General features: G+C 43.1%; 1 protein-coding gene across 1 annotated transcript in view; it reads right to left on the minus strand.

Annotated features, from left to right (window-relative positions):
• LOC308113373 (collagen alpha-1(XX) chain-like) overlaps positions 1 to 22,403 on the minus strand; it is a 70,836-nt gene that overhangs the window by 37,139 nt on the left and 11,294 nt on the right. Inside the window, exons 3-11 of the mRNA XM_080469629.1 lie at positions 20,817 to 20,921; positions 15,690 to 15,833; positions 12,673 to 12,855; positions 11,765 to 11,962; positions 6,603 to 6,770; positions 5,090 to 5,209; positions 1,876 to 2,040; positions 1,542 to 1,700; positions 526 to 698 (exon numbers count right to left, since the gene is read on the minus strand). Coding sequence (XP_080325755.1) covers positions 526 to 698; positions 1,542 to 1,700; positions 1,876 to 2,040; positions 5,090 to 5,209; positions 6,603 to 6,770; positions 11,765 to 11,962; positions 12,673 to 12,855; positions 15,690 to 15,833; positions 20,817 to 20,921 — 1,415 coding nt within the window. The remainder of the gene's footprint in view (positions 1 to 525; positions 699 to 1,541; positions 1,701 to 1,875; positions 2,041 to 5,089; positions 5,210 to 6,602; positions 6,771 to 11,764; positions 11,963 to 12,672; positions 12,856 to 15,689; positions 15,834 to 20,816; positions 20,922 to 22,403) is intronic.

The following is a 22,403-nucleotide window of genomic DNA, read 5'->3' on the forward strand; positions in this document are numbered from 1 at the left end:
CTTGTCTTTATAAAGCATCTTCCTTTATAATCCCTAATCTTAATTGTTGAAGATTCAAACTCTTAATCTCTTTATTTGAATGTATTTATTTTATTTCCTTGTAAAGCACTGTGAATTGTCTTATGTCTGAACGGTGCTTCAGAAATAAATTTGCCTCGCCTTACTGTAACTTTGAATTTCTTGTGAGCTGACTATCAATTAAAGGTATTATTAGAATGCATTATATTTCAATGAGAACACAAAGGTTCTGATGTTTTGACAGACCTAATTACTGGTTAATGATATCAGCCAATCGCTTGTGGGAGATTCATAGTAGAGCAGGGTGGAGATTGTCAGAAAAGATGGAGGATCTGGTCTGAATATGCTCTAACCCTCTTCTGCTGAATCATTATTACTCCAGTTGAAGATATAATGGAGCCCCATCTCACTGGTAAAAGACGATAATACTATTTTTCTATTTCAAGGACTACTTAAAGCAGAGTTGTCAACTGTCCTTTGTATTTGATGTAAGGCGGCAGATCTAACCTCTTGTGGACTCTGACCCTCGGCGCTGTGGTAAACCACTCGGTACTGCTGGACTGACTTCGCCGGATTGGTCCAGTGAAGCTTCACCTCTCTGGATCCAAGTTCAGAGAAGCGAAGGTCAATAGGACTGGGGTAGGAGAGGGCCAGGTCTGCTGTGGGACTTGGCTGCATTCCTTTGAGACACAACAACATTGTATGTCAGATATGATCTCTGAAAACAAAACGCCTTGAGGCTGGAAGACAGACAATCTGTGATCGCATCTGATTATTAGTTTATTGTCCCATGATGGTGTGGGATAATGTCTGTATACAAGGTGGATGGCAAAATGACAATGACCGGGTAAGAGCACCCTGAAAACTAAAGCTCTTGTGGAGTGTTCCCAGTCTGCAGAAGTCAGTATCTCCCTATTGTGGTTCACAGAGCGAAGAAAAGGTAATCTGGTGGAAGAATTATGAGCAGTGAAGTAGTTTAGTATCAGCTGGCCAATTCACCAGATGAGCTACTGTCGCTCAAACCGTGTCAGTAATGCTGGTTCTGATAGAAAGGTGTTTCCATCATAGCTAGGTGTGTGTACATTGTTTACACAAGGAGAATATAGCACCTACAGTAGATGCATTGTGGGAAGAATGTTAGTTAGTGGAGGCCTGCCATCCATGATACGTAAACCACAGACTGTATGTGTTGCTGCAGAAGATTTACACCAGACCTGGACAACTGCCAGCCACCGTCTGCCTTCATGCTGGGATGACCTTCCAGAATCGTAAAGTAAGAAAGAAGGTCAATTAACCACATTAAAACCTAATGAATAACAATGATGAAGAAGCCCAAGATCAGCGGCTAACATCTATCAGACACCATAGCACATCTCTTGATGTCTTGTGGACTACTGATCCATACCCCCTGATGAATGCAGGCTGATTCATCAGGGGGAAAAAAGCAGAATTACATAATGTCAGGTGGTCTTAATTGTCTGGCTGACTCGTGTCTATAATTGTCGGATGAGGTGACAGGTTACGTTTTGTGATGCCACGGTCCTCGATCCTCCCACACAAAATGTGGACCAGTCTCGCAACCAGCTTGCTGAGCAGAGGGAAGTCGTTGACATTGTAGACGTTGATATCCACCGGTTCTGAAGCCACCTGTCGCAGTTCAGCTTCATCTGCATTTTTGACTCCTGAGGAAACACAAAGACTCAGAATGGTTAGAATATACTTAAGTACCAACTAACACAACAAAAGTCCCACAGGATGCAGAATTGTGTTAAAACAAATACAGGGAATGAATGTGACAGGGAACCATTATGAAAACCTCTTACAGGTTTAAACGTGTTGTTTCCCTTCCAGCCTCACCTACAGCGATGATTTCCACGCCCGCATTCTTGAGCCGATTCGCCGCAACAATGGCGTCATCCTGAGATTTTCCATCAGTCAGCAGGACCAAAAAGAACGGTGTGTCCGACCTGGCACCTGCTTGCGCCCTCATGTTCTCCTCCATGACGTGGATCAGCGCCTGGCCTGAGGGGAACGCATGTGTTGGGATTTCACTGGACCACAGACATGTGTTTTTCCATGTTGTTCACTGGATTTAAGCTGCAGTTTTAAGCTTTCTAGACATGTTGGTATAAAATGCAGCCGCTATGACTCTTCAAAAATCAGACACAAAATTCCGACGGTGGTCGCGGGCTTCTTGGCCCCTCGGCTGTCTTACAACCATCACCAAAGCCCGACCGGCCCTCGAGGCCCGGAATTGAGAACCCCTGCTTTAGACGAGACATATATATATATATATATACTGTATATATATCTCATAGATCACAAATCAGAACATTCTATTATTGTTTAGTCAACTATGAACATCGAAATACACCAAACCATGTGTCCTGTATCAGAACTACATGTTTTGTATTCAGCGAGTTGTGATTGATTAAAGTCTCCGACACTTCAGTGCTCCTGCCAAGCAGATGAGACTGAGCGGGGCGGATGACCGGGCCAGCGCCAATAGGTAGTAGTGGTCGATGCGGCGTCTACTCTTTATTATGTTATTGTTATTATGGTTTGGTCACTTCTTGTCCTCTGAAATTGAAAATGAAAATACTACAACAATACATATCAATTAGAAATAACAACATGTAAAAGTACATTGTACAGGATTTATTTTCTCCCAAAAAGTTTTTTCTCTCTCTCTATTTATCAGGGACAGTGCAATATACATAGGTAAAATCGATGTGTTGCACATAGAGTATGTAGCTCGACACTAATTTGCAACTCTGGTCCCTGGAAGAGCTTTTCAGAGGCTAAAAGAGGAAACAACGGTACATACAACACCAAGATACATCAGACAAGCAGCAATACACAGAATACACAGAGTAAATATCTGATTCACAATTACATGTTATCATAAAACACATTCCCTCCCTCCCTCTTTCACTACAGTAAAACACAGTCCCTCCCTCCCTGTAGACATAGTAGTATTTCATAAGTGGGTACATTCTTGTCTTGTTTTCAGCCAGTCTTTAACCTTTGAGGTGAATAGTTTGGGATCTGTTATCATTTATATTTCGTTTGGCATCGCATTCCAGGTGTGACTACCTTTTATTGAGAATGCCTTTTGTCCGAATGTGGTTTTTCGGTGGGGTATTTCACAGTTGTTATTGACCCAGCTCCTGGTGACTCTGCTGCTGTCCTGTTTTTGGACAGAACCAGAGAGTGGCTCTGGTGCTGACTTATAGATGCATTTGAAGATTAATTTTAGAAAACAGAGGTCGATGAAACTTTCGAAACTCAGGAAATTACACTTTTTGATGACTTTACCGTGTTGCCACCTAATTGTTTTTTTCATCCAGGACTTTAAGAGTCTGATTGTATAAAGAACCAATGTGTTGTGTTATGGAAGGAGCCGCTTGAGCCCATACTGTCAGACAATACGATATGTGGGAGAATATCATTGAATAATTGAATCATTTTAAATCTCATCTGTGGACGAATTGTCCTCCGAGGGTGCTGTCCGTGGACGAGTTGTCCTACAGTCATTGTACCAAGCTGCTAACAAGGAACTACAAGCTTCCTTTGGCCTGGATCACAAACTGACCCTTTCTTCCCTCCATTCAAGGACGGGTAACTACTGGGCATTAGATAGTTTATCAAGTAGGCTATGCATGGAACTGTTAAACTGTCATGGAAATCTTTGCTTTACCAATCTGTTAACTCACAAGCCACATAAATCATCTCAAAGACAATGTCATACATGTAACTGAACACGTTGTAAATGACAAACCAATTGCTTTTACCTACACTCATCTACAAATTGGCTTTCAACAGAGCTGCATAAGCCGAAGCAGATGTTAAAGTATTGTATTGCTTCTCTTCTCATTTATTCCTTCCACCAGACCACAAGGTGGAGAGGTCGGCCATCTTGCTCCCAGCATATGGCCTTCTCGGTGCTCGGACAAGTCGTCAATGGACAACTCGTCCACAAATCTGCAAACCCGGACAACTTGTCCACAGCAATTATTTTCAGCATTATTGATTTGAAGGATTAGATTTCAAAGTATATTTGACACATTTGGAAGGATTATTAAGTGTATTTGACACAAAAACACAAGATATATCAGTATATTTGACAGAAACACATAAAGGTTTTTGTCATGTTGTCCTCCTCTGAACTGCCGTAAGATCTATCGCAGTCGCCGCCATCTTGGATGTTTTGCGCTCTCCTATTGGACCAGCAGCTTACATGTGACTCAAACGCAGCACGCATTACAACAATATCATTACGCTAGTAAAGATAGTACTGACTTTAAACACTGGTTTTAAAAAAACTGGGGGATTAGAAATGAAGAACATTTCCATCATGTGTGCAAAGAAGACCATTCTTCACGAGAATAAAAAGCCATATTATACTATACTAAATATATATGGACATATACTAGATATATGAAACATGTATAAAATATCAATTAGAAATAATATGTAAAAGTACATTGTGCAGGATTTATTTTCTCCAACAAAATTCTGAAATCTCATCCGTGAACGAGTTGTCCGGGGTTGCAGTGTTGTGGACGAGTGGTCCTTGAATCAGCCTTCTCTGGGCACTGCCATTTTGAAATGTCATTTTGGATTTTGTAGTTTGCATCAAAAGTGTCACTCTCTCCCTCCACCTCTCTTAATGTCTCTCTCTCACACACACATACACATACATACAGTACACATATATAGACCAAGTATTATATAGCAGTAGTGAGGATCGGTGTACTTTGGGCATTACTGTAAACTTTAGTCCTTATCAGTTTAATGCAAATTCTAAACTAATAGTTTAGTATATGTTATGCCACTTATGTCAAAGAATTAGCAATCATTTCCAACTAACCTGAGTGGTGCCCCAAAGTCATCTGATGTATAGCAGATCCCTTTCTTTAAGTGATTAATAATTATTTTTGATAACTATTAATCATTATCCATAGCCAAACTGCATGTAAAGTAAATTCCCAACATATGTTCAGGTGAATGCAAACATAGACATTTGAGGTAAAAGTATCAGTATAATAGCAGCAAAACATGTGTTTACCTGTGAATGTATTTCCACCCTTGTACCTGAAGTTTCTCACTGCCTCCAGCAGCTGATCTTTAGTGGTGAAGTTGTTGAGCTGCCACTCAGTGCGGGGGTCTCCACTGTACTGAGTCAGGCCTGAGACGAAAGCATAAGAGTGGGAATTTCAAAGCACAAAGACACAAAAGGTGAGCCTTTCTAAAAAACCTTTACCTGGTGAGTCTGGAAAAAAAATAGTTTGAAAAGAAAAGGCCAAGGGCAAAATGGAATGTGAAAATACTAAAACCGGGTAGCGTTCACAATGGTTGCAATTAGTATATACAGACTTTATCACAGTAGAAAATCCTCTTTGTGCGACTTGTGTTGACAGTTTGACTGCTGTGATGAAAATGGATAAAGTGAAAGCAGTTCTTGTTCGTGTGCTTTATTTGTTTTATTTTCTAGCACCACATTTAGAAGGTGCTTCGCTTCTTTATTAATTGTGTGACCTCATCATTGAAATAACTTTCATTCTGATTGGCTGTCATGGCTTCATGCCTTTTGTTACACGGCCCCCTACAGGTTTTAATGCTGTTTTTTTTTTTTTCTTAAACGTAGAACGTAGTCTTTATCAAATTGTCTGTTTCCCACAGTGGGAGGAACTTGAACATTCTGAGGAGCATTTTAGCTCCTTGTACGTCCTGACTGATGTCCCCGACGCCCGGCTTTGTATGGTTGTGTTGTTTGTGAAAATAGATACAATGCTTTTTTACATATTTTTCAACAAGTTTATTAAAAAGTGAAATAAAAACAGATTGTATCTGTACTGTTTGGCACTAAAACTGAGAGATGGAAAACTTTTTTTGATGGATTCTAGGGCTGTACAAGATGATGGTAAGCAGGCAATAAATCATAGTGCTGCCGAGTATTACAATGATGATACGCTACATGATGAACACAGAAAAACCTAAGTGGCTGATCTAAATGTCTCTCTGTTTTGGATTCATGCTTGAAAATAACAAAAAGGTTGTTTCTTCATCCAAACTGTCTTTGCTCCTTTTCTTTGAGGTCCTTTGACACATCACAGCACTTTTCAGGTTTTAGCCACTACAATCTACATACACCTGAGCAACTCGGACTGTAGAGTTCTATCTGACGGGCCAAATGTCGTACAGGATACAAAGAACATAGAAACATACCATTTATTGCAGCTCAGTGAGTGTTTTCATGAGACGCACACTGCGCTTGTGGATATTGCAATGATAATTCTGCAATATTAAGTGCAGTCCTCATAGTAATTCTATTTTACGACAACTGTTGTTTGGTTTTTCTGGCCTACCTCACAGGGACTGTACATGACTCACGAAGTTAAATAAGTGTGACACTCCTTTTTTAAAAATCAATTGCAAATGCAGATATTTGATTGTGTTATCTGGCATCTGGAAGCTGAAAGACCTGTAGAAATACACTTGTTGTCTACATTAAGACATCACACACAAAAGAATGAAAACTAGATTCCACCTCCACCCTCTCTAATTCCTCTGATTCTTACCGATCTGGATGTGATGTGGCCCAATGCGAAATGGTGTCATGAGGCCCTCCAGGAAGTCCCTGACCCGTCTGAAGTTGGTGCGTCCGATGCTCCAGGAGCCGTCCACCAGCAGCACGATATCTGCAGCTGCGTCAGTCTCACACTCGAAGGGTTTTCTTGGAGCTAAACCTGAACACACAAGAGAAAAAGCCATTATCAGCAGATTTGAAGCAAAGCTACAAACTCAAATTCAAACTTGTGCGGTCTTAAAAAAAACAAATGTGGCTCTGTGGAGGCCAGAGGTGGTGCGTAAAATTCACTGAACACTTTGTGTACATGTGTCAACCTGACGCGTCCACCAGTGAGCCTCCATGCCTGCATGTTCCTTTAGATTACGAGAAACAGAGGACACACGTGCCCTGCAGCTCAGGAAGGCAGCCTGTCATTATTATTTGCACATCCTTGTCATCATCCCCTCAAACCAACACTTACTGCTAAGAAACACATGTTTCACCCACAGAACCATCTGAAGAGAGGAGCAACAGTAAGATGAACCTAAAGCTGTTTAAAGAAATGCTTCAAAATCACTGGCACTTCATGCTCTAAGTACAAGTGCATCAAAAGAGTTCCCCATCCTCTATGTTTCATACTTGTATTGTTTGGACACAGACATTAATGCTCAAAAATTAGAACTTTAAAAAGGTTTTAAAAATCCATTGGGCAATTTGGTGTGGTGGTTTGTTCTGTCATCTCACAGCCGGAACGTCCCCGGTTCAGGTCTAGTTAAGTAACACTGCATGCACAAGTTGTCTTCAGTCCAAAAACATCTACTGTATTTAAAGTCGACTCGTGTCTCTGAATTTCCCGTACGTGTGAATGCAAAGTGTGTGTAGTTGTGTCTCTGTCTGTGTTTGTCCTGTGATGGACTGGCGACCTGTCTACTGATTAGCCCAGAGTCATGAGAAACAATGAAATTCTTTAGCAGGGATAAGGGAGTGGTTCCATCGCACAGTGAAAAGTTCCCCCAGTTCAATTCCATGGTCGACGTATTTCTGTCTAGAATCTGCCTTTACCTTGTGCATGGTTGTCATCACACTGACAATTCAAAAAACATGATTGTTAGATTAATTGGTGACTAGAAAATTGATTGATTGATTGATTGAATACTTTTTAAGGCGTCATCACCCAGAAATCACATTTTTCCTTGTTAAAACATGTATATTGGTGTTGGAGCTCAGCTGAAACTTGATTAAGGCTCTGTTTCCACTGGCCACAGTGGAGATTAAGAAAAACTCTGTCTTCCCATTTGAATGTAGAGAGGAGTCGACTCAGGCAATGTTTACACGACAACGTTTCACGTGACACCTAATCCGTTAAAAAAAAGTAGTGCGTTTACACTGCAGCAGCAGACACAGAGACAACGTTGTAGATAGTATGCCGGGCCACTGGGGGCCGCTGTTGCTTGATTTTGTTATGAAACCACACAGAGGTGTGCAGAGAACAAAACACTATAAACATGAAGAAAATAGAGAGAACCTGACATCCGCATGGACTGATGACACATCGGATGATATCAGGGAGAGTCTCAACTATTAAACTACTGATCTGGATGATAAAACTAGAATATGGACCGCGGGTCGTACCACTACGGGTCGTACCACTACGGGTCGTACCACTACGGGTCGTACCACTACGGGTCGTACCACTACGGGTCGTACCACTACGGGTCGTACCACTACGGGTCGTACCACTACGGGTCGTACCACTACGGGTCGTACCACTACGCGGCCGCCATGTTTGTTTACAAACTGAATGAGCAGGAGGGAGGGGGAGATGAGCAGTAACAGGCTCTGTAGCCTCCATCAGTCTCTCCAGGAGGGATTTGCGCCGTGATAGAATCTTTCCACCTTGGGAGCCGGATTAAAAACTTTGTGGATACAGTGGATCAACACACTGGTGTCGTGTAAACGGACCCCTCTAAAGTGAAGAAAGTTTTGCGGATACACTCGTCTTCGTTGTCGTGTAAAAGGGGCCTGAGATTTCCATCACAGTATGCGAGCATCATCAGCCTCATCTCTGTACGACCCGTGTTTACGGTTTGACTGCTGTGGTGAAAGTGGATACAGTGAAATCAGTGCTTGTTTTAACATTTTGCATAATATTCTACTGTCACATTTCGGAGGAGCTCCGCTTGTTTATCGATCCCTAAAAAATTTACTGTGTGCTAAAATTGTTGAACAGGAAATAACTCACGCCATTCGTGACATTGTGTTTTTTAAGGATTCTGATTGGCTAGCATAGCTTCACGCTTCTTGTTACACTTCCCCCTACAGGTTTGGCTCCTCATAATAGCTTTGAACCAAGTTTTTATGCAGGTCCGTGTAAATAATATAAATTTTTTTTAAAACAATAAGCTGTAAAAAAAAAAAAAAACTTTTAATGAAGAGGTGGAAATATCCATTTTTGTAAATACCCAGTATGTGGAAACGTGGCCTGTGTTCTTTCATTTCAGCTCTTTGTTCAAACCAGAGTTGCGCACAAGGACGATGCACCCAAAATGTGTTGTTGTCTGTCAACACAGGAGGCTAACGTCATAAAGCCACCTCTGTGAAGTGAATCGACAACAACAATGTTCCTGCAACTCCCAGCTGCTTTTCATGTCTGTGTGCAACATAGTTCAGAAGGTCTGGATTAAATCCAGCTTAATGGCGCAACACTGTCATCGACTGTTGTATATGTGCAACTACCGTTGTATCGCGGGATTGATGTGGCAAAGCATTGTGGGTAATTCCTTCACTGCAAAGACGGAATTACTGCCGGTAACGTGGATGAAAGGCCTGTGAAAATATACACTTAAAAATGCACATACTGATTGAAATGATAGAAACTACTGTACCTAAGTTACTGTTTGTACTTTTAACTTAATTTTCGCCAGGTTTTCATGAAGTTTAGTCTTTGTTTTTGTCGGGTTTTATCACTTCGAAAAAGGGGAAGCTGACTGTTAGTATCCTGCCATCTCCAAGCTGCTATATGTGGCGTTACCACAAGAAGCCATTATTCCTTTTGTATTTGTCCAGGTATGTTGCACTGTGCCCACAGGCGCCGCAACGGGGAAGGCAACACAGGCAATTGCCTCGGGCCCCGAGCTGAATGGGGCCCCGAGGGACGGCAGACATTAGTCAGTTTCAATGGCAAAATAATATAACTGCCTCTGCTTTAATGCTTTGAGACGCTGCAATGACAGCGCATCGAAAATCCCCCGCACGGGGCCCTTTCCGAGTAGTGAGATGCTAGCAGGGGGCCCCGACTGACGGCAGATATCAGCGACACAACTTGAAACCCCCGGACAGGTCGGAAACCACCCTAACCGGGCCCCACTACTACCCTGCATCAACATGGAGTCCTTGTTGCCAAATACACCGAAAAAATGAGGCGGACAAATCCCTCAGGGCACATGGAAAGAAAAAATGATTCCCAAAAATGGAAGATGTCTCTGTCCTCTACAGTTTCCTGTTTTCAAAGAAAAATATGCAAAAGGTGATACAGAGTGGCTTCGTGCACAGAGATCAATTCTGCTGCGGCGGGCTGCTGTGCACCTTTGCGTATCGTCACTTTCATTAATCTGTCTGGAATGTGGAGAATCGGGAGAATTTGTTATATTCAGTTGTGGATTATGAGAGACGTGTCCAGCCGCTAGGACGCACCGAGAACCAGAGGACATGAGAATCACCTTCTCAGGTGCGTCTGGTGGAGGCGGGATGTTCACCCAGGGCGTAAAACAGGTCAGATCCATAACTGAGTTTAAAAACATATGACTCCACCCCCCCATGACTCCACCCCCCCAGTTCTTCTCCCAGCAGCTACTGAACAGTCCACAGACTCCAGAGCGCTCAGCATTCAGAGAAACTCCATGGAGTTGATGAGAGAGGAGGATGCTGCAGGGAGCGAATGCTGTCACTCTGTAGAACACATCAACACACATCACTACTAATCCACACGCTCAGTTACTAACTTCACCAATACAGGTGATTCATGATATTCTGGAAGATTCATTGGAGCTAAAAAAGATGTTCCAGGAATATGAGGAATGCCAGAACCATCTTCAGATGCATGAGGTCACATTAAGAATGTCAGGAATGAACTCAGGAACTCATGGTGCTGATGTGTGAATGCACCTTTAAGCAACTGCCGCTGTGGGATAATACTGCGACAAGAAGAGTGGAGGATTTAGGAACTGTATATCTCTCACTGTATTTCTGTCTCTGTCTCTCTCAGTGTGTAAATATATAGAGTGCTTTTTCATGTGACCCTCAACACAAGTTTTGAAAATCCCAGGCTTCAATTATTATTAAAACCACCTTGACTACTACTACTATAATAATAATAATAATAATAATAATAATAATAATAATAATAATAATAATAATAATAATGATGATAATAACAATGATAATAGTAATAATGGTAACATCAGCTAAAATATCTGCAATTAAAACAACTTTTGCTGACAAAGTGCAAAAACCTGCGACTGAAACAATAGAGGACTCCTGTCCTATGACATGTACAGGGGTGGGGGTGGGGGCGGGGGGTCCTCAGGGTTGATCTCAAATATGCCGGGGGTCCAGGACCCCAGAAAGGTTGAGAACCACTGACATATGCAATACAGTACATGTTTCACTAATTTGGGACATTACCAGGCAAAGACTGTATCAACCTGTTTGGAAAGATTCCAACTGTCAGGGACTCGCCTGCAGGTCAATCGATAAATCTCACCGCCTGTTATGCTTTATTGTGTACGAGACCCTGAAATTATGTTAGACAGACAGCAGCTCACTGCTGTTCGTGAGCCACTATGTTACACACAGGACTAGTTTAACCTTCGAATCTCATGTGATTTACAACTGACCCCTGTATTTCCTCCTAACTCTCCGGGGTAAGTTGCTCTGCAGCGTGGATGTCTGTAGATATGATAGGAAATATAAAACAATCAGTATTCAGTGTGAAAACTAGAAGCTCAATGGCAAATTCAAGCTATTTTATTGGGTTCATGTGTTTGTAAATGAGACTGTGAAAGAGTCAATCTGTCACCTGCTACAAACCTTTTTCAGAGTCGTTGGATTTTGAGATTATCTAAATTAACATGTGAATTGTTTTGGCTTTTTTTTTTTCACAGTGGCACTTACCAGTGACAGGTTGTGTGGGGTAGGGAGCCTTGCGGGGTTTCTCCTCGGCTGGTTTTCCCTGACTTGTCCCCTGCTCCTCTTTGTTCTCCTCCCTGGAATGATCACGCTCTCTTTCTTTCTTCCTCTTCCTCTTCTTTCTGGCGGTCGGGTCAGGAGCCTCCTCGGCGGGCTGGGAGGGCGTCGCTGGAGCTGGAGGCTCTGGAAATGAGAGGTTATGGAAAGCACAAGGGTGAGGTCACAAAGCAAAAACAACAAGTTTTAGGAGACAGATTAAGATGCATGAGACAGTAAAACTTCTGATAACGTCGGTCGGACCTTCAAGGTATTAAAGCACCTTGTTCAAAAATAAACATCTGAGAGTTCATAGCTGACGTGTTTGTTTGTGTGTGTGTGTGTGTGTGTGTGTGTGTGTGTGTGTGTGTGTGTGTGTGTGTGTGTGTGTGTGTGTGTGTGTGGTTTTAATTTACTTTCAGAACTCTCTGACCTTTATCTCTTGGGACAACGTTGCAGTAATGCAACAAGAGCAATCAGAGATTTCTGAGGTTCGCCAAAGGTCGACCTGGACTCAGAAAAAACTAAACAATAATCCTGGAACACCTCCAAAATTCCATGGCCGGTTATTTATCTGCTGTGAAAGTTTTGACAAGCTTGTCAAAAGTAATTGACGAGTCAACTTGACTGAATCTAGTCAAGATTAGTTGTGAAATAATCTCTCTAACAGACATACAGACAAAATATACGCCGATGATTTTATCGCGTCCTTGGCAGACGTAAAAACCACGTCCATATTCAAACTCTGAGGACATTTGCATGTCAGACTGTGGATTGACATTTACATCACCTACACATAACAGTTGACAAACGCCAAGACGATTGTGCTCGTGGTGTTTAACTGTAGGACTCAGTACCTGTAGTCGTGGCAGCAGCAGTCACAGAGGCCGTTGTTGCGTCTGGATATAAAACCGTTGACGGGCCCAGATGAGACTCCGTCGCATCGTCCAGGTCTCCGGACCCCGACCCACCTGGCAAGAGCTTTTTCTTTTGCTCTCGACTCCCACTTCGGATAATCTCCTCCTCCCGTAGATTCTCCACTGAGGGAGAAAAAGCTCTGGTTACATCACTGGTGTACTTTTTACCAAGAGACCGGCAAGCCCTTCCACAAAATGCATGTTTTATTTTGAAAATGTGGTCAGTTGAAAAAACTGGTAGCCCCATGTACAAAAACGTGGTGTTCATTATTTTTCATGGCAGAGTTCAGATTTATTAATAGTGAAATGAGCGTGGAAATGAGCAGTGCCTCACGCCAACTTCATGGCTGGCGTATGCACGTTTCTATAGTTGCAGATGTTTTGGCAACACCTGGATTGATGCTAGGAAACTGTTTTAATAAGTAAATGTGATGTGGACATCAGACACATGAACAGAAACACCGATGAACAATTAACACATCCACGTGTCTGCAGTTACACAAGTGGATATAGAAGCATGCGCCAAGTGGTGCAGAAAGTACCGTCAACAACAACAATGGCCGCTTCAGCAGCGTTAGAACACGTTGGAACTGGTGCAAAGTGAAGAGAGCCGGCGTTCAGAGACTGAGAGGATCTACTGGTGCATGATGACGACTGGCTCATCAGCCGCTTCAGCCTCCCAAGGACAACCCTCCTGGAACTGTGAACAACACTGGCCTCGGAGCGCGATATCGCGAGGAGCCATGTGCTGCCTGTATCATACAGGTCTGACCACACCGGGGGTCCTAGCACCCGGGGCATTCCGGAGGGAGCAGGCTGAAGCTTCGGGACCGAACCAGTCTCCCCTGAGCCGAGCCACGCCGGCCGTGTGGAACGGAATCATCTGCATGTCGTCAGGTATATCAAATTCACACAATGCAGCTGAACAGGTCGATTTAAAAGCGCAATTTGCAGCAAGACCCATCCCATTTAATTCATGTTTTTTTCCGGGCTCTGGGCTCCACACACATTGATATGAAAGCCCCATCACATGATGGCTTTGTACATGTCAACAGGAAACCAATGTACAGGCTGTAACATCATGGTTGGGAAGAGACCACAAGCTGGCACTGTGGCTTCTTGGTTAGAACATTTATTTCTTTTGTCCTGATATTAATTCCCATGACGCACATTGAGCAAGTGCACCAACAAATACTGTCTGTCTTCACAGCATCATTACTAGTCAGTGCTTCAAGTTAGTGACTTGCTGTTTGCTGCTGGTTAAACTACAACTTTAGATCTTTCTAACGAGCCCCTGATTGTCTCTGTGTGCAAAGTACTGATGTTAATACCTCCTAAAGTGCCTAAAGTGTGAAATCTGTGTGTCAGTCCTCTTGTGATGCCGAAGGACAGCGTGGCAAAGAGGACATTTTTGCACTCCTCCACTTCAGTGAAAAACGTCTCGAATTCACTTTCTGTAAAACTCTTCTTTTTCCCTGTCTTGCTCATTTTTCTGTTGTAATTTTCTGATGGTGCAGAGAGCGGCGTCTCGGTGCAGGGCTCATTTACATATGATTTACATATTTAAATTGTGGCATGGACAGCTAGGAGTCGGACATTCCAACATGTGTGCTCAATTATACCTTGATCAAGATAAACAAAGGAAATGTGCTTGGATTCAGACATAAACACAGATTCATACATCTGGATGTGTTTGTGTGCACAATGTTTTCCAGGTTGGAGCATGCACCATTGTTCAGTAGGAAATCCACGGTATCTTTGTACCTGAGGCCCCCGGTGTCAGAAGAGTTGTGTAAGCTTTAAATATAGGCTGAATGCAATGATGATGTAAGAAGAAGATTTGGATAGAATTTGGTGAATTTGGAAAACTTGGGAGGATTTAAGGAGAAACCAAATAAACCCGCTGCAAGAGAACCACTGGAGTCTGGTTGTGCTCCGAGGAGACTGAAGAGGCGTTTCAGACACTTATGCTTCATCGGGTCTTTCAGGTAAATCTTTGTCTTCATTTAAGAGACAAGCTCAACAAAGACAACAGAGTGGGGGATTTCAAAGGAAGGAAAAGCCTGCAGAGCCCTGAGGGGTTAATACATAAAAAGAAAGCTACATCAGGAAGGAATTCCCAGACTGTCGTCATTCAGGCATGAGAGCTGCTGTTGCAGATTTCCATGCCGAGGAGTTTTCCTTGCCTGTCCGGTCACGCTCGACTTGACAAAGTAACCCACGATCTCTGGCAGCTTGTGAGCTACCGCGGGCTGGATCCACAGGTTACACAATGACAACCTCGGCGTAAATCAATCACAGTCCTACAAAAACACAACCATGAGCATATCCTGTCAGCTGAGGGAAAGTGGGAAGTTTCCCTTCAGCAGTCGGTTTCATTCCTCCACCACAGATGTTGCTTTATTGTCATTTTCCTCTCAGGTTGAATGTGAAGCGGAGATACCAGCGAACACATAGTGATCAAATGACAGCCTGTTTTGTTCCTCGGTTGTTATTCAAGTGAAGAGAACATGCTAAAGTCATGTGATATGCATACAAAGTGTTCAGTGCTTTCAGTCTGTAACCCATCCTAGGTGGTATTACACCTCTCTTCCCTCTGTCATTTCACTGCGCTCACTTACGTTAGGAATGTCAGAAATGAAGCATTTCCTACGATTTGATTTCAAACTGCCAATTGAATCAACCTGAATCAACAGCAGGGCCGGTAATTCGTCTCTTCTCCATGACGGATCTTTATTTTGGTGGTTCTGCTTTGTTGAATTATAGTGTGAGGATCCCCGCTTGTGAATGTGATTAAAATACTGATTCTGATTCTGAAGTGAAGAAACATGGAAATAATTGTACCACATTTTAGTCTTATAAAAAAATATGATATTGCCATGATAGGAAAAATCAACAAAAACATTTTCATATCAGATCAAAGAATGCAAGTGTAATTCCTCGGCCAGGTTGCTTACTGGTGAATCGTCTCTTGGCGAGAAGCTTCTCTGTCGTCCCGTTGAGCAGCAGCACCTGAAGGGAATATTCCTGACTGGAGTCCAGTCCTGCTACCGTGGCCCTGCCCCTGGTGGTGGTCAGCATTAGCTCCGGCTGGGGCTCGTCTGGAAGACACAAGCATTACAGCTCAACTTCCTTGATGCTGTATTGAGTGTAAAAGTACAGTCCATATCAATAATTTTGCACTTTTTTACAATTAGTGAGGCGATTGCTGAGCCTTCTCTAAATATCATATTCCAGGTGTCGGCCCAGCAATCGCCTCACTAATTATAAGAATGTACAAAATGATTGATACGTACTCAGAGCATGCAGTCGGGATTCCATCGTTGTCTGTCCAATGTCGCATACGCTCAATGAGCCTGGGGCAAAGCGCCGCCTGACGCCTGGCAGTCGTTAACTACTGAGGCGCAGGGCAGAGCGAAGGAGCCTGTATACAGGTTATATAGTATCGTCCTCAGTGTTATAAGCCATGTTGGCTTATAACATTGAGGACGATACCGTTTCAGTTTTTTCTGGAGATTTCTCTTCAGCCTACTTATGTGGAAATTGGAGTTTTTGAATTTTAATAAGCATCCTTCTATGACCTTTAGTCTGTTAGATATGTACTGGATATGTACTGTATTGGTCGATTAGATATCTGTATTCTTATGTTGGTTGTTCTTTTCTTAACTATGTCATTAAAATAGAAGTTGAAAACCTTTGGTGTCTTGTGCATTGAAGTGTTTCTACAAAGGCCTCTCACTGTTTAGATGAAGTTCTGACAAGCGTTCATGTTTACAGTCTGCAGGACAGGGGTGGGAATAGAAAACCAGTTCTTGTTCCCAGTGTTTCAATTCCTCTGAATCATTTGCCAAATTTGCAATCGATTCCCTTATCGATTCCAGTTGGCACGGATGACATCACCATGCGTGTTATGTACGCACGCTCTGCAACGTGCATGGTCACGTCATTCACCAGTGTGCAGGTAATACTGCAGGTTTCATTTTCAAAGGAGAATCGATAAAGAACCGAATCATTAAGCAGAATTGAAAATGGAATCGGAATCGGAAAAATGGCATCAATTCCCATCCCGATCCACTCGTATTTTCCATATTTAAATCATTACAGTGTGGCAGGATTAAATGACAACGTGCAGAATTGTACAACCTTTAATCCAAAGTAAAGTAATTGTGGGAGGTCAAAACAAGTAAAGACGGAGTCTTGTCTAATTTATTTCTGTGTAAAGGACTCCGTGTTCCTGTGACTGTGTTCAGTGATTCGTAAATAAACATGGACCGGGGTTAGACTGGAGTCAGAAGACAGCAGCCTGAATGAGTGCTGAGACTGAGATCGTCTGAAGGCTACAGAGAGCACAGAGGTAAAACAAGGCGTCAATTCTTTGTTTAAAAAAAACAAAAACCAGCTCCAGCAGATAGTCCTGGCCTCCTCGATGATGCATATCATCCCCACACTCTGCAAAATGCACCTTTCCCTGGAGACACTTCTTTGAAGAGGAGTTTTGAGCAAGCTGGAGTTCTCCATCTCTTCTGTCAGGACTGATGATACTGTTCACCTTGAACTTCCAACGTTTCAGGTATGCTGTTTCTGCCAACATCCAGCAGTTTCATTTAATGTGTTAAGCAGGATTGTAGTTCCTTCTTTCTTTAATCTTGTCATCACTGTCGTGTTCCTCCTTGACCTCAACCTTCCCCAGACCCCCCAGCTTTAGGCTGGACAAGTCTTGTGTTGGACCGAATTCTTGTTCTCAGCCTGTCCTAAGAGCCCATTGTGTAAAAACCTGTCCAGGCTCATCTGCAAAGTGTTGAAAGGGAGACAAGAAGGAAGAGTATGACTGCTCCGGCTGTGCTGGGTGGCACTAACACTTCTTAACCTGGAGGTCTGCTTGAGCCACGAGCCTTTCTGTGGGGAGTTTGCCTCTGAGATTATTTGGATTATATTTCCCATAATTGTGAATGTGAGTGAGTGTGACTGTGTGTTTTTCCTGTGATGGACTGGTGACCTGTTCAACTGTCAGCTGGATGAATCGCTATCCAAGATGTATGACTGGACGGACTGCACTATGGACTGGCTAATCTAGTATTACTTATCGAATTCCTGTCAAAATATATTATTTGACCTAAATATTTACTTCTATAGTCGATCAAGGTCTTGTAGTTTATACAATCAGCTTGGGAGATTCCGTCAGTCTGCCCCAGGGCAGCTGTGGCTACATACGTAGTTTACCACCACTGAGTACAGCGTGAATAAAAAAATGCAATGTAAAGCGTCTTTGAGTGTCCAGAAAAGCACTATATAAAACTAACACATTATTATTATTATTATTATTTTGTCATCTAATGCCTGGTTCACACGGCAGGATTTTAAAATTGTCGGCAGATTTGCCAAACCTAAGAGACCACACACACACACACACACACACACACACACACACACACACACACACACACACACACACACACACACACACACACACACACACACACACACACACACACACACACACACACACACACACACACACACACGGCGATAAATCATCCCAGGTTTAACTGTGTTGGTGGTACAGCCAACATGTTGAATATCCCCGGTTTGAGATTGGAGTGGTCCCGACATCCTTCTGAGCAGACGAGAGCAGCAACACACCACACACTGCAGGATTATCGGATAAGATTATCTTATGATGAGCTGAAGATTGTCGGAACGGGAGAACCGGGAACAGAACCGGCCTCAGTATCCTGCCGTGTGAACCGGGCATTAGATGATGTGGGAGATTTGAATAGAAGACTTGGTGCAGCTCTTGCAGAACGCTCCCATTCAAGCTGGCATTTATCAAAAGTCGAAAGCAGGGAAAGCAGCCCGTCGATGACATGGCCATAAATGCCAAAACCTCTTGATTGACATGGAAAGTGGAGGCTGGTCCGTGTTCTCTGATCCAACAGAGGAGCTCCTGTACTGCTCAAACTGCTAAAGAAGTTCCTGCTACTTAAGGTACCAGAATGCCCAGTGCTCATTGGTAAAGCCGGCTGGCAGAGATAAAACACTGGATAAAGGTTCCCTCACCAATTTGTAGGTCTTTCTTTGTCACACAGGCCGACTTGAAGTGTTCGCAAAAGCTCTGGAAGCCATTTTCAATAAGTTCCATTTTCAGTGACTGTTGTCATGTAAGCGAGCTGCACAGCACAACGGGAGTTTACTGTTTTCACTGGAAAATGCTCTCATGTTAACAGGGTTTACCATGATACATGGCTGTTCATCACAGCCTGACGTTTTCAATATGTGTTGTTCCTCCTATTGTCCACCGGGGGGCAGCAGTCCCACAACCTTCTCATGTTCCTCGCACCCTCGTGACAGATCACTGACAGATGACAGTGGCAGGTCATCACACAGATCACTCTGCGTGTTTATCGATTCATGTCGTCACATGATTTTAATGGTCCAGTGAATCTGTGGACTTTGAACACATTCTATCTTCGGTTCAGAATATTTACTTTTCAGATTATAGTGGATGATTTTAACATTCATGTGGATGTTGACAATGAGGGTCAACATTGCATTTAGGTCATTACCAGACACATCTGGCTTTTTGCAGATCGTGAATAAACCCATTCATTATTTTAATAACACCCTTGATCTTGTGGTATAGATATTATATGGTATGGATATCGATCAGTTAACAGATCTTCCTCTCTGTTGTCAGACTTCTTGGTATCTTCTGAATTTTAAATTACTGGCTGTATAGCACCTTGGAAGAAATTAAAATATGGGTGATGTCGGTCGGACAACACTGTGACCAAATAGAAAGAAACAATTCCAGAGCTTCATAGCCAGGCCGACAAACAGGCACAGTTCTGTGAGCCTCGTATCCCTTTAACTCACTGAGCAAGAATAACTGTAAACTTCTTCATGAATGAATGAATGATTAACGACACACAAGTAGGCGAATAATCAATGTCAAATGAATAAAAGAGAAAGAGAAGAAAAGAAGAAAAGGATATGATATGAATGATAATTATTAGTGGAAGACAAGGGAAGCAAAAGTACTCATTGAAGAATCTAAAAAAATAAGGAGACGAACATACAAGAGTAATCAATGTTGAATAGGAAGAAAGAAGGAGGAGACAAAGTACAGAATCATCATAATTGGTGGGAGACAAAAGTAATAATTAGAAATCCTAGAAATAAGTACTTAGAAATGCACATTGTAAAGTTGTACAGTTGTCCAGCTTTATCCTTTCTACTGTCGCTCTCTCATCGACCTTCAACTGTGGCTTCATCCAAACCAGCATGTCTGTTCGATCGACATTTCCCCCCTGATTAGTAATCAATACCAGATCAGATCAACCTCTCTTCAGTAACAGCTCATGTACCACAAGCCTTTAAGGTTGATATTGATCCTGGAAAGATCCTGGAAGTTTCCTCCTGGAAGTTTTCCTTTCCACTGTTTCCTTTGCTTGCTCATATTGAATTTTGTCTGTGGAGTGCTTTGAGAGGACGGGGTTGTATTTGACGCTTTACAATTAAAACGGAATTGAAATGTAAATCGATTAGTGATGTAACATTGCTGTGCCTTTGTTTAATAAACTCTAGCTTTACAAAATATGTTCAGTGATGATATGAAGGAGGCCACACAGGATCAAGACAGTCACTTTAGAGGTCACGTTGACCAGATGGGCAGGAATACCAGAGAGCAACACAACAGAACAACAAGAAAAGGATTTTTGTGACGAATATCAGTTTGGGAAAAGATCATCTGGAGGCAAAAGCAATGACAGCCTGATGAGAACCAGTGACTCTATAGCGTTTGCTGATTTGGCTTTTTTTTATGTTGGAGGCCCAAAGAGTTCCGCTGGTTTTGTGGACATGTCCACGCCAGCCGGTCTCTCAAACTGTTGCTACAGGATTTATTCTCAGATAAACACCAACATACTGTAAGTTACACGAAACACTTAAAAAGGTTCTGTGTTATTAGCTCGTAGCTTTTATTACATCAAGACAACTTGGAGTTCATTACCTTGAACTGGACGTTTGATTATGAACCTTTTTGCCTCTGCAGCTTTGAGGCTTTGGAAGGCACACCTGAGTCTCACCTGAGATGGGTCTGACTCGGACCTTGTAGCCCTGCACAGGTCCATCCGCCTCCTTCCATTTCATCTGCAGCCGGTCTTCAGACAGGACTGTCAACTTCAGGCGACCTGGACGGAAACAGCCAGAAAACAAACTCACTGAAAGTCGGGAACGCTCAAAGCTTTTCATGGTGAGTTGAGCTTTTCCAAAGACAGGACGAGCTCCCTTCAGGCCTCCTGTTCGTGGACAAGGTCCCGCCCCGCTTGCTTCCACATCAACAACATCTAACCCTCCCTTTCTTCTGACCTCATCTGCATAATTTCCAGCAGGAATTTTCCCAACAAATGAAGCCTTTCATGTTTCTTTGCGCCCAGCCTCCATCCATCCCTCCCTCCAGCTGCCTCATCCATCCATCAAAGCGGGCCCTGTCCTCTCGTCTGCTCCAGAAACAGGAAGAGGACCCTGGCTGAAGACGGAGGGGATGGAGTCAAAGGTCACGTCAGAGGACCGCCACAGAGTTACAGTGAGAGTGGGCTCATAGATGGACAGGAGGAGGAACAGGAAGGGGGAGAAACGGAAGGAGAGAGGACATAAAAGATATGAATCACAGAGCTGTGTCTTCATCACTTCTGTGGACTACTGACCCTCTGTGTGTGTGTGTGTGTGTGTGTGCGTGTGTGTGTGTGTGTGTGTGTGTGTGTGTGTGTGTGTGTGTGTGTGTGTGTGTGTGTGTGTGTGTGTGTGTGTGTGTGTGTGTGTGTGTGTGTGTGTGTGTGTGGAGGGTCTTCCTCTTCCTGGGACCCTGGCAGACGATCAGATAGTCTCAGATATTTAGGGGGACAGGGTCAAGGTCTCACAGGCCCACTAACAACAGCTTTTCCAGACAACCGGCAGGCAGACACACTGTCTGGATTGTACTTCATGATTTGTAGGCAGGCTGCAGCAGATTATGCTTCTTCTTTTTAGTTCAGCGGAGATTTAAGGCATCCTCTGAGTTCTATGGGTTATTTCTCTCTAGTAATAGAATCAATACAGAAACTGCGATTCTTCAAAAGCAGGTCAAAATTATTGACGTGTGCCCCAAAGAATGAGATGAGAAGGAGATGCTGGATTATTACCTTCGCCCATGAAAATTGGGGCAAAGATTATGTTGTCAAGCAAAATGCATTGAAGGATTTGGGGGAGCTTCACGAGGACGGACTGAGGCTGGAGTCAGAGCATCAAGAGCCACTGGGCACTGACCAGTCCTAGACATGGGATCCTAATGTGGCTTCCTGGGGTCAAGACACTCCTGAACAAGAGACGACATCAGAAGTGTCTCACCTGGACTGTGGAGGAAAAGACCTGGACTGTTGCTCAGTGGTCCAAAGTTCTTTTTTCACATGAAAGTACATTTTGCATCTCATTTGGAACTCCAGGTCCCAGAGTGTGGAGGAAGAGTGGAGAGGCTCAGAATCCACGTTTTCTTGAAGTCCAGAGTGAAGTTTCCTCAGTCTGTGATGATTTGTCCTGCCATGTCCTCTGCTGCTGTCCCTCCACTGGGTTTTCTGAAGTCCACAGTCAACGCAGCATCCAGCAGGAAACTTTAGAGCTCTTCATGCTTCCTTCTG

The sequence above is a fragment of the Lipophrys pholis genome (assembly GCF_963383615.2).
Source record: "Lipophrys pholis genome assembly, chromosome: 8".
NCBI lineage: Eukaryota > Metazoa > Chordata > Actinopteri > Blenniiformes > Blenniidae > Lipophrys > Lipophrys pholis.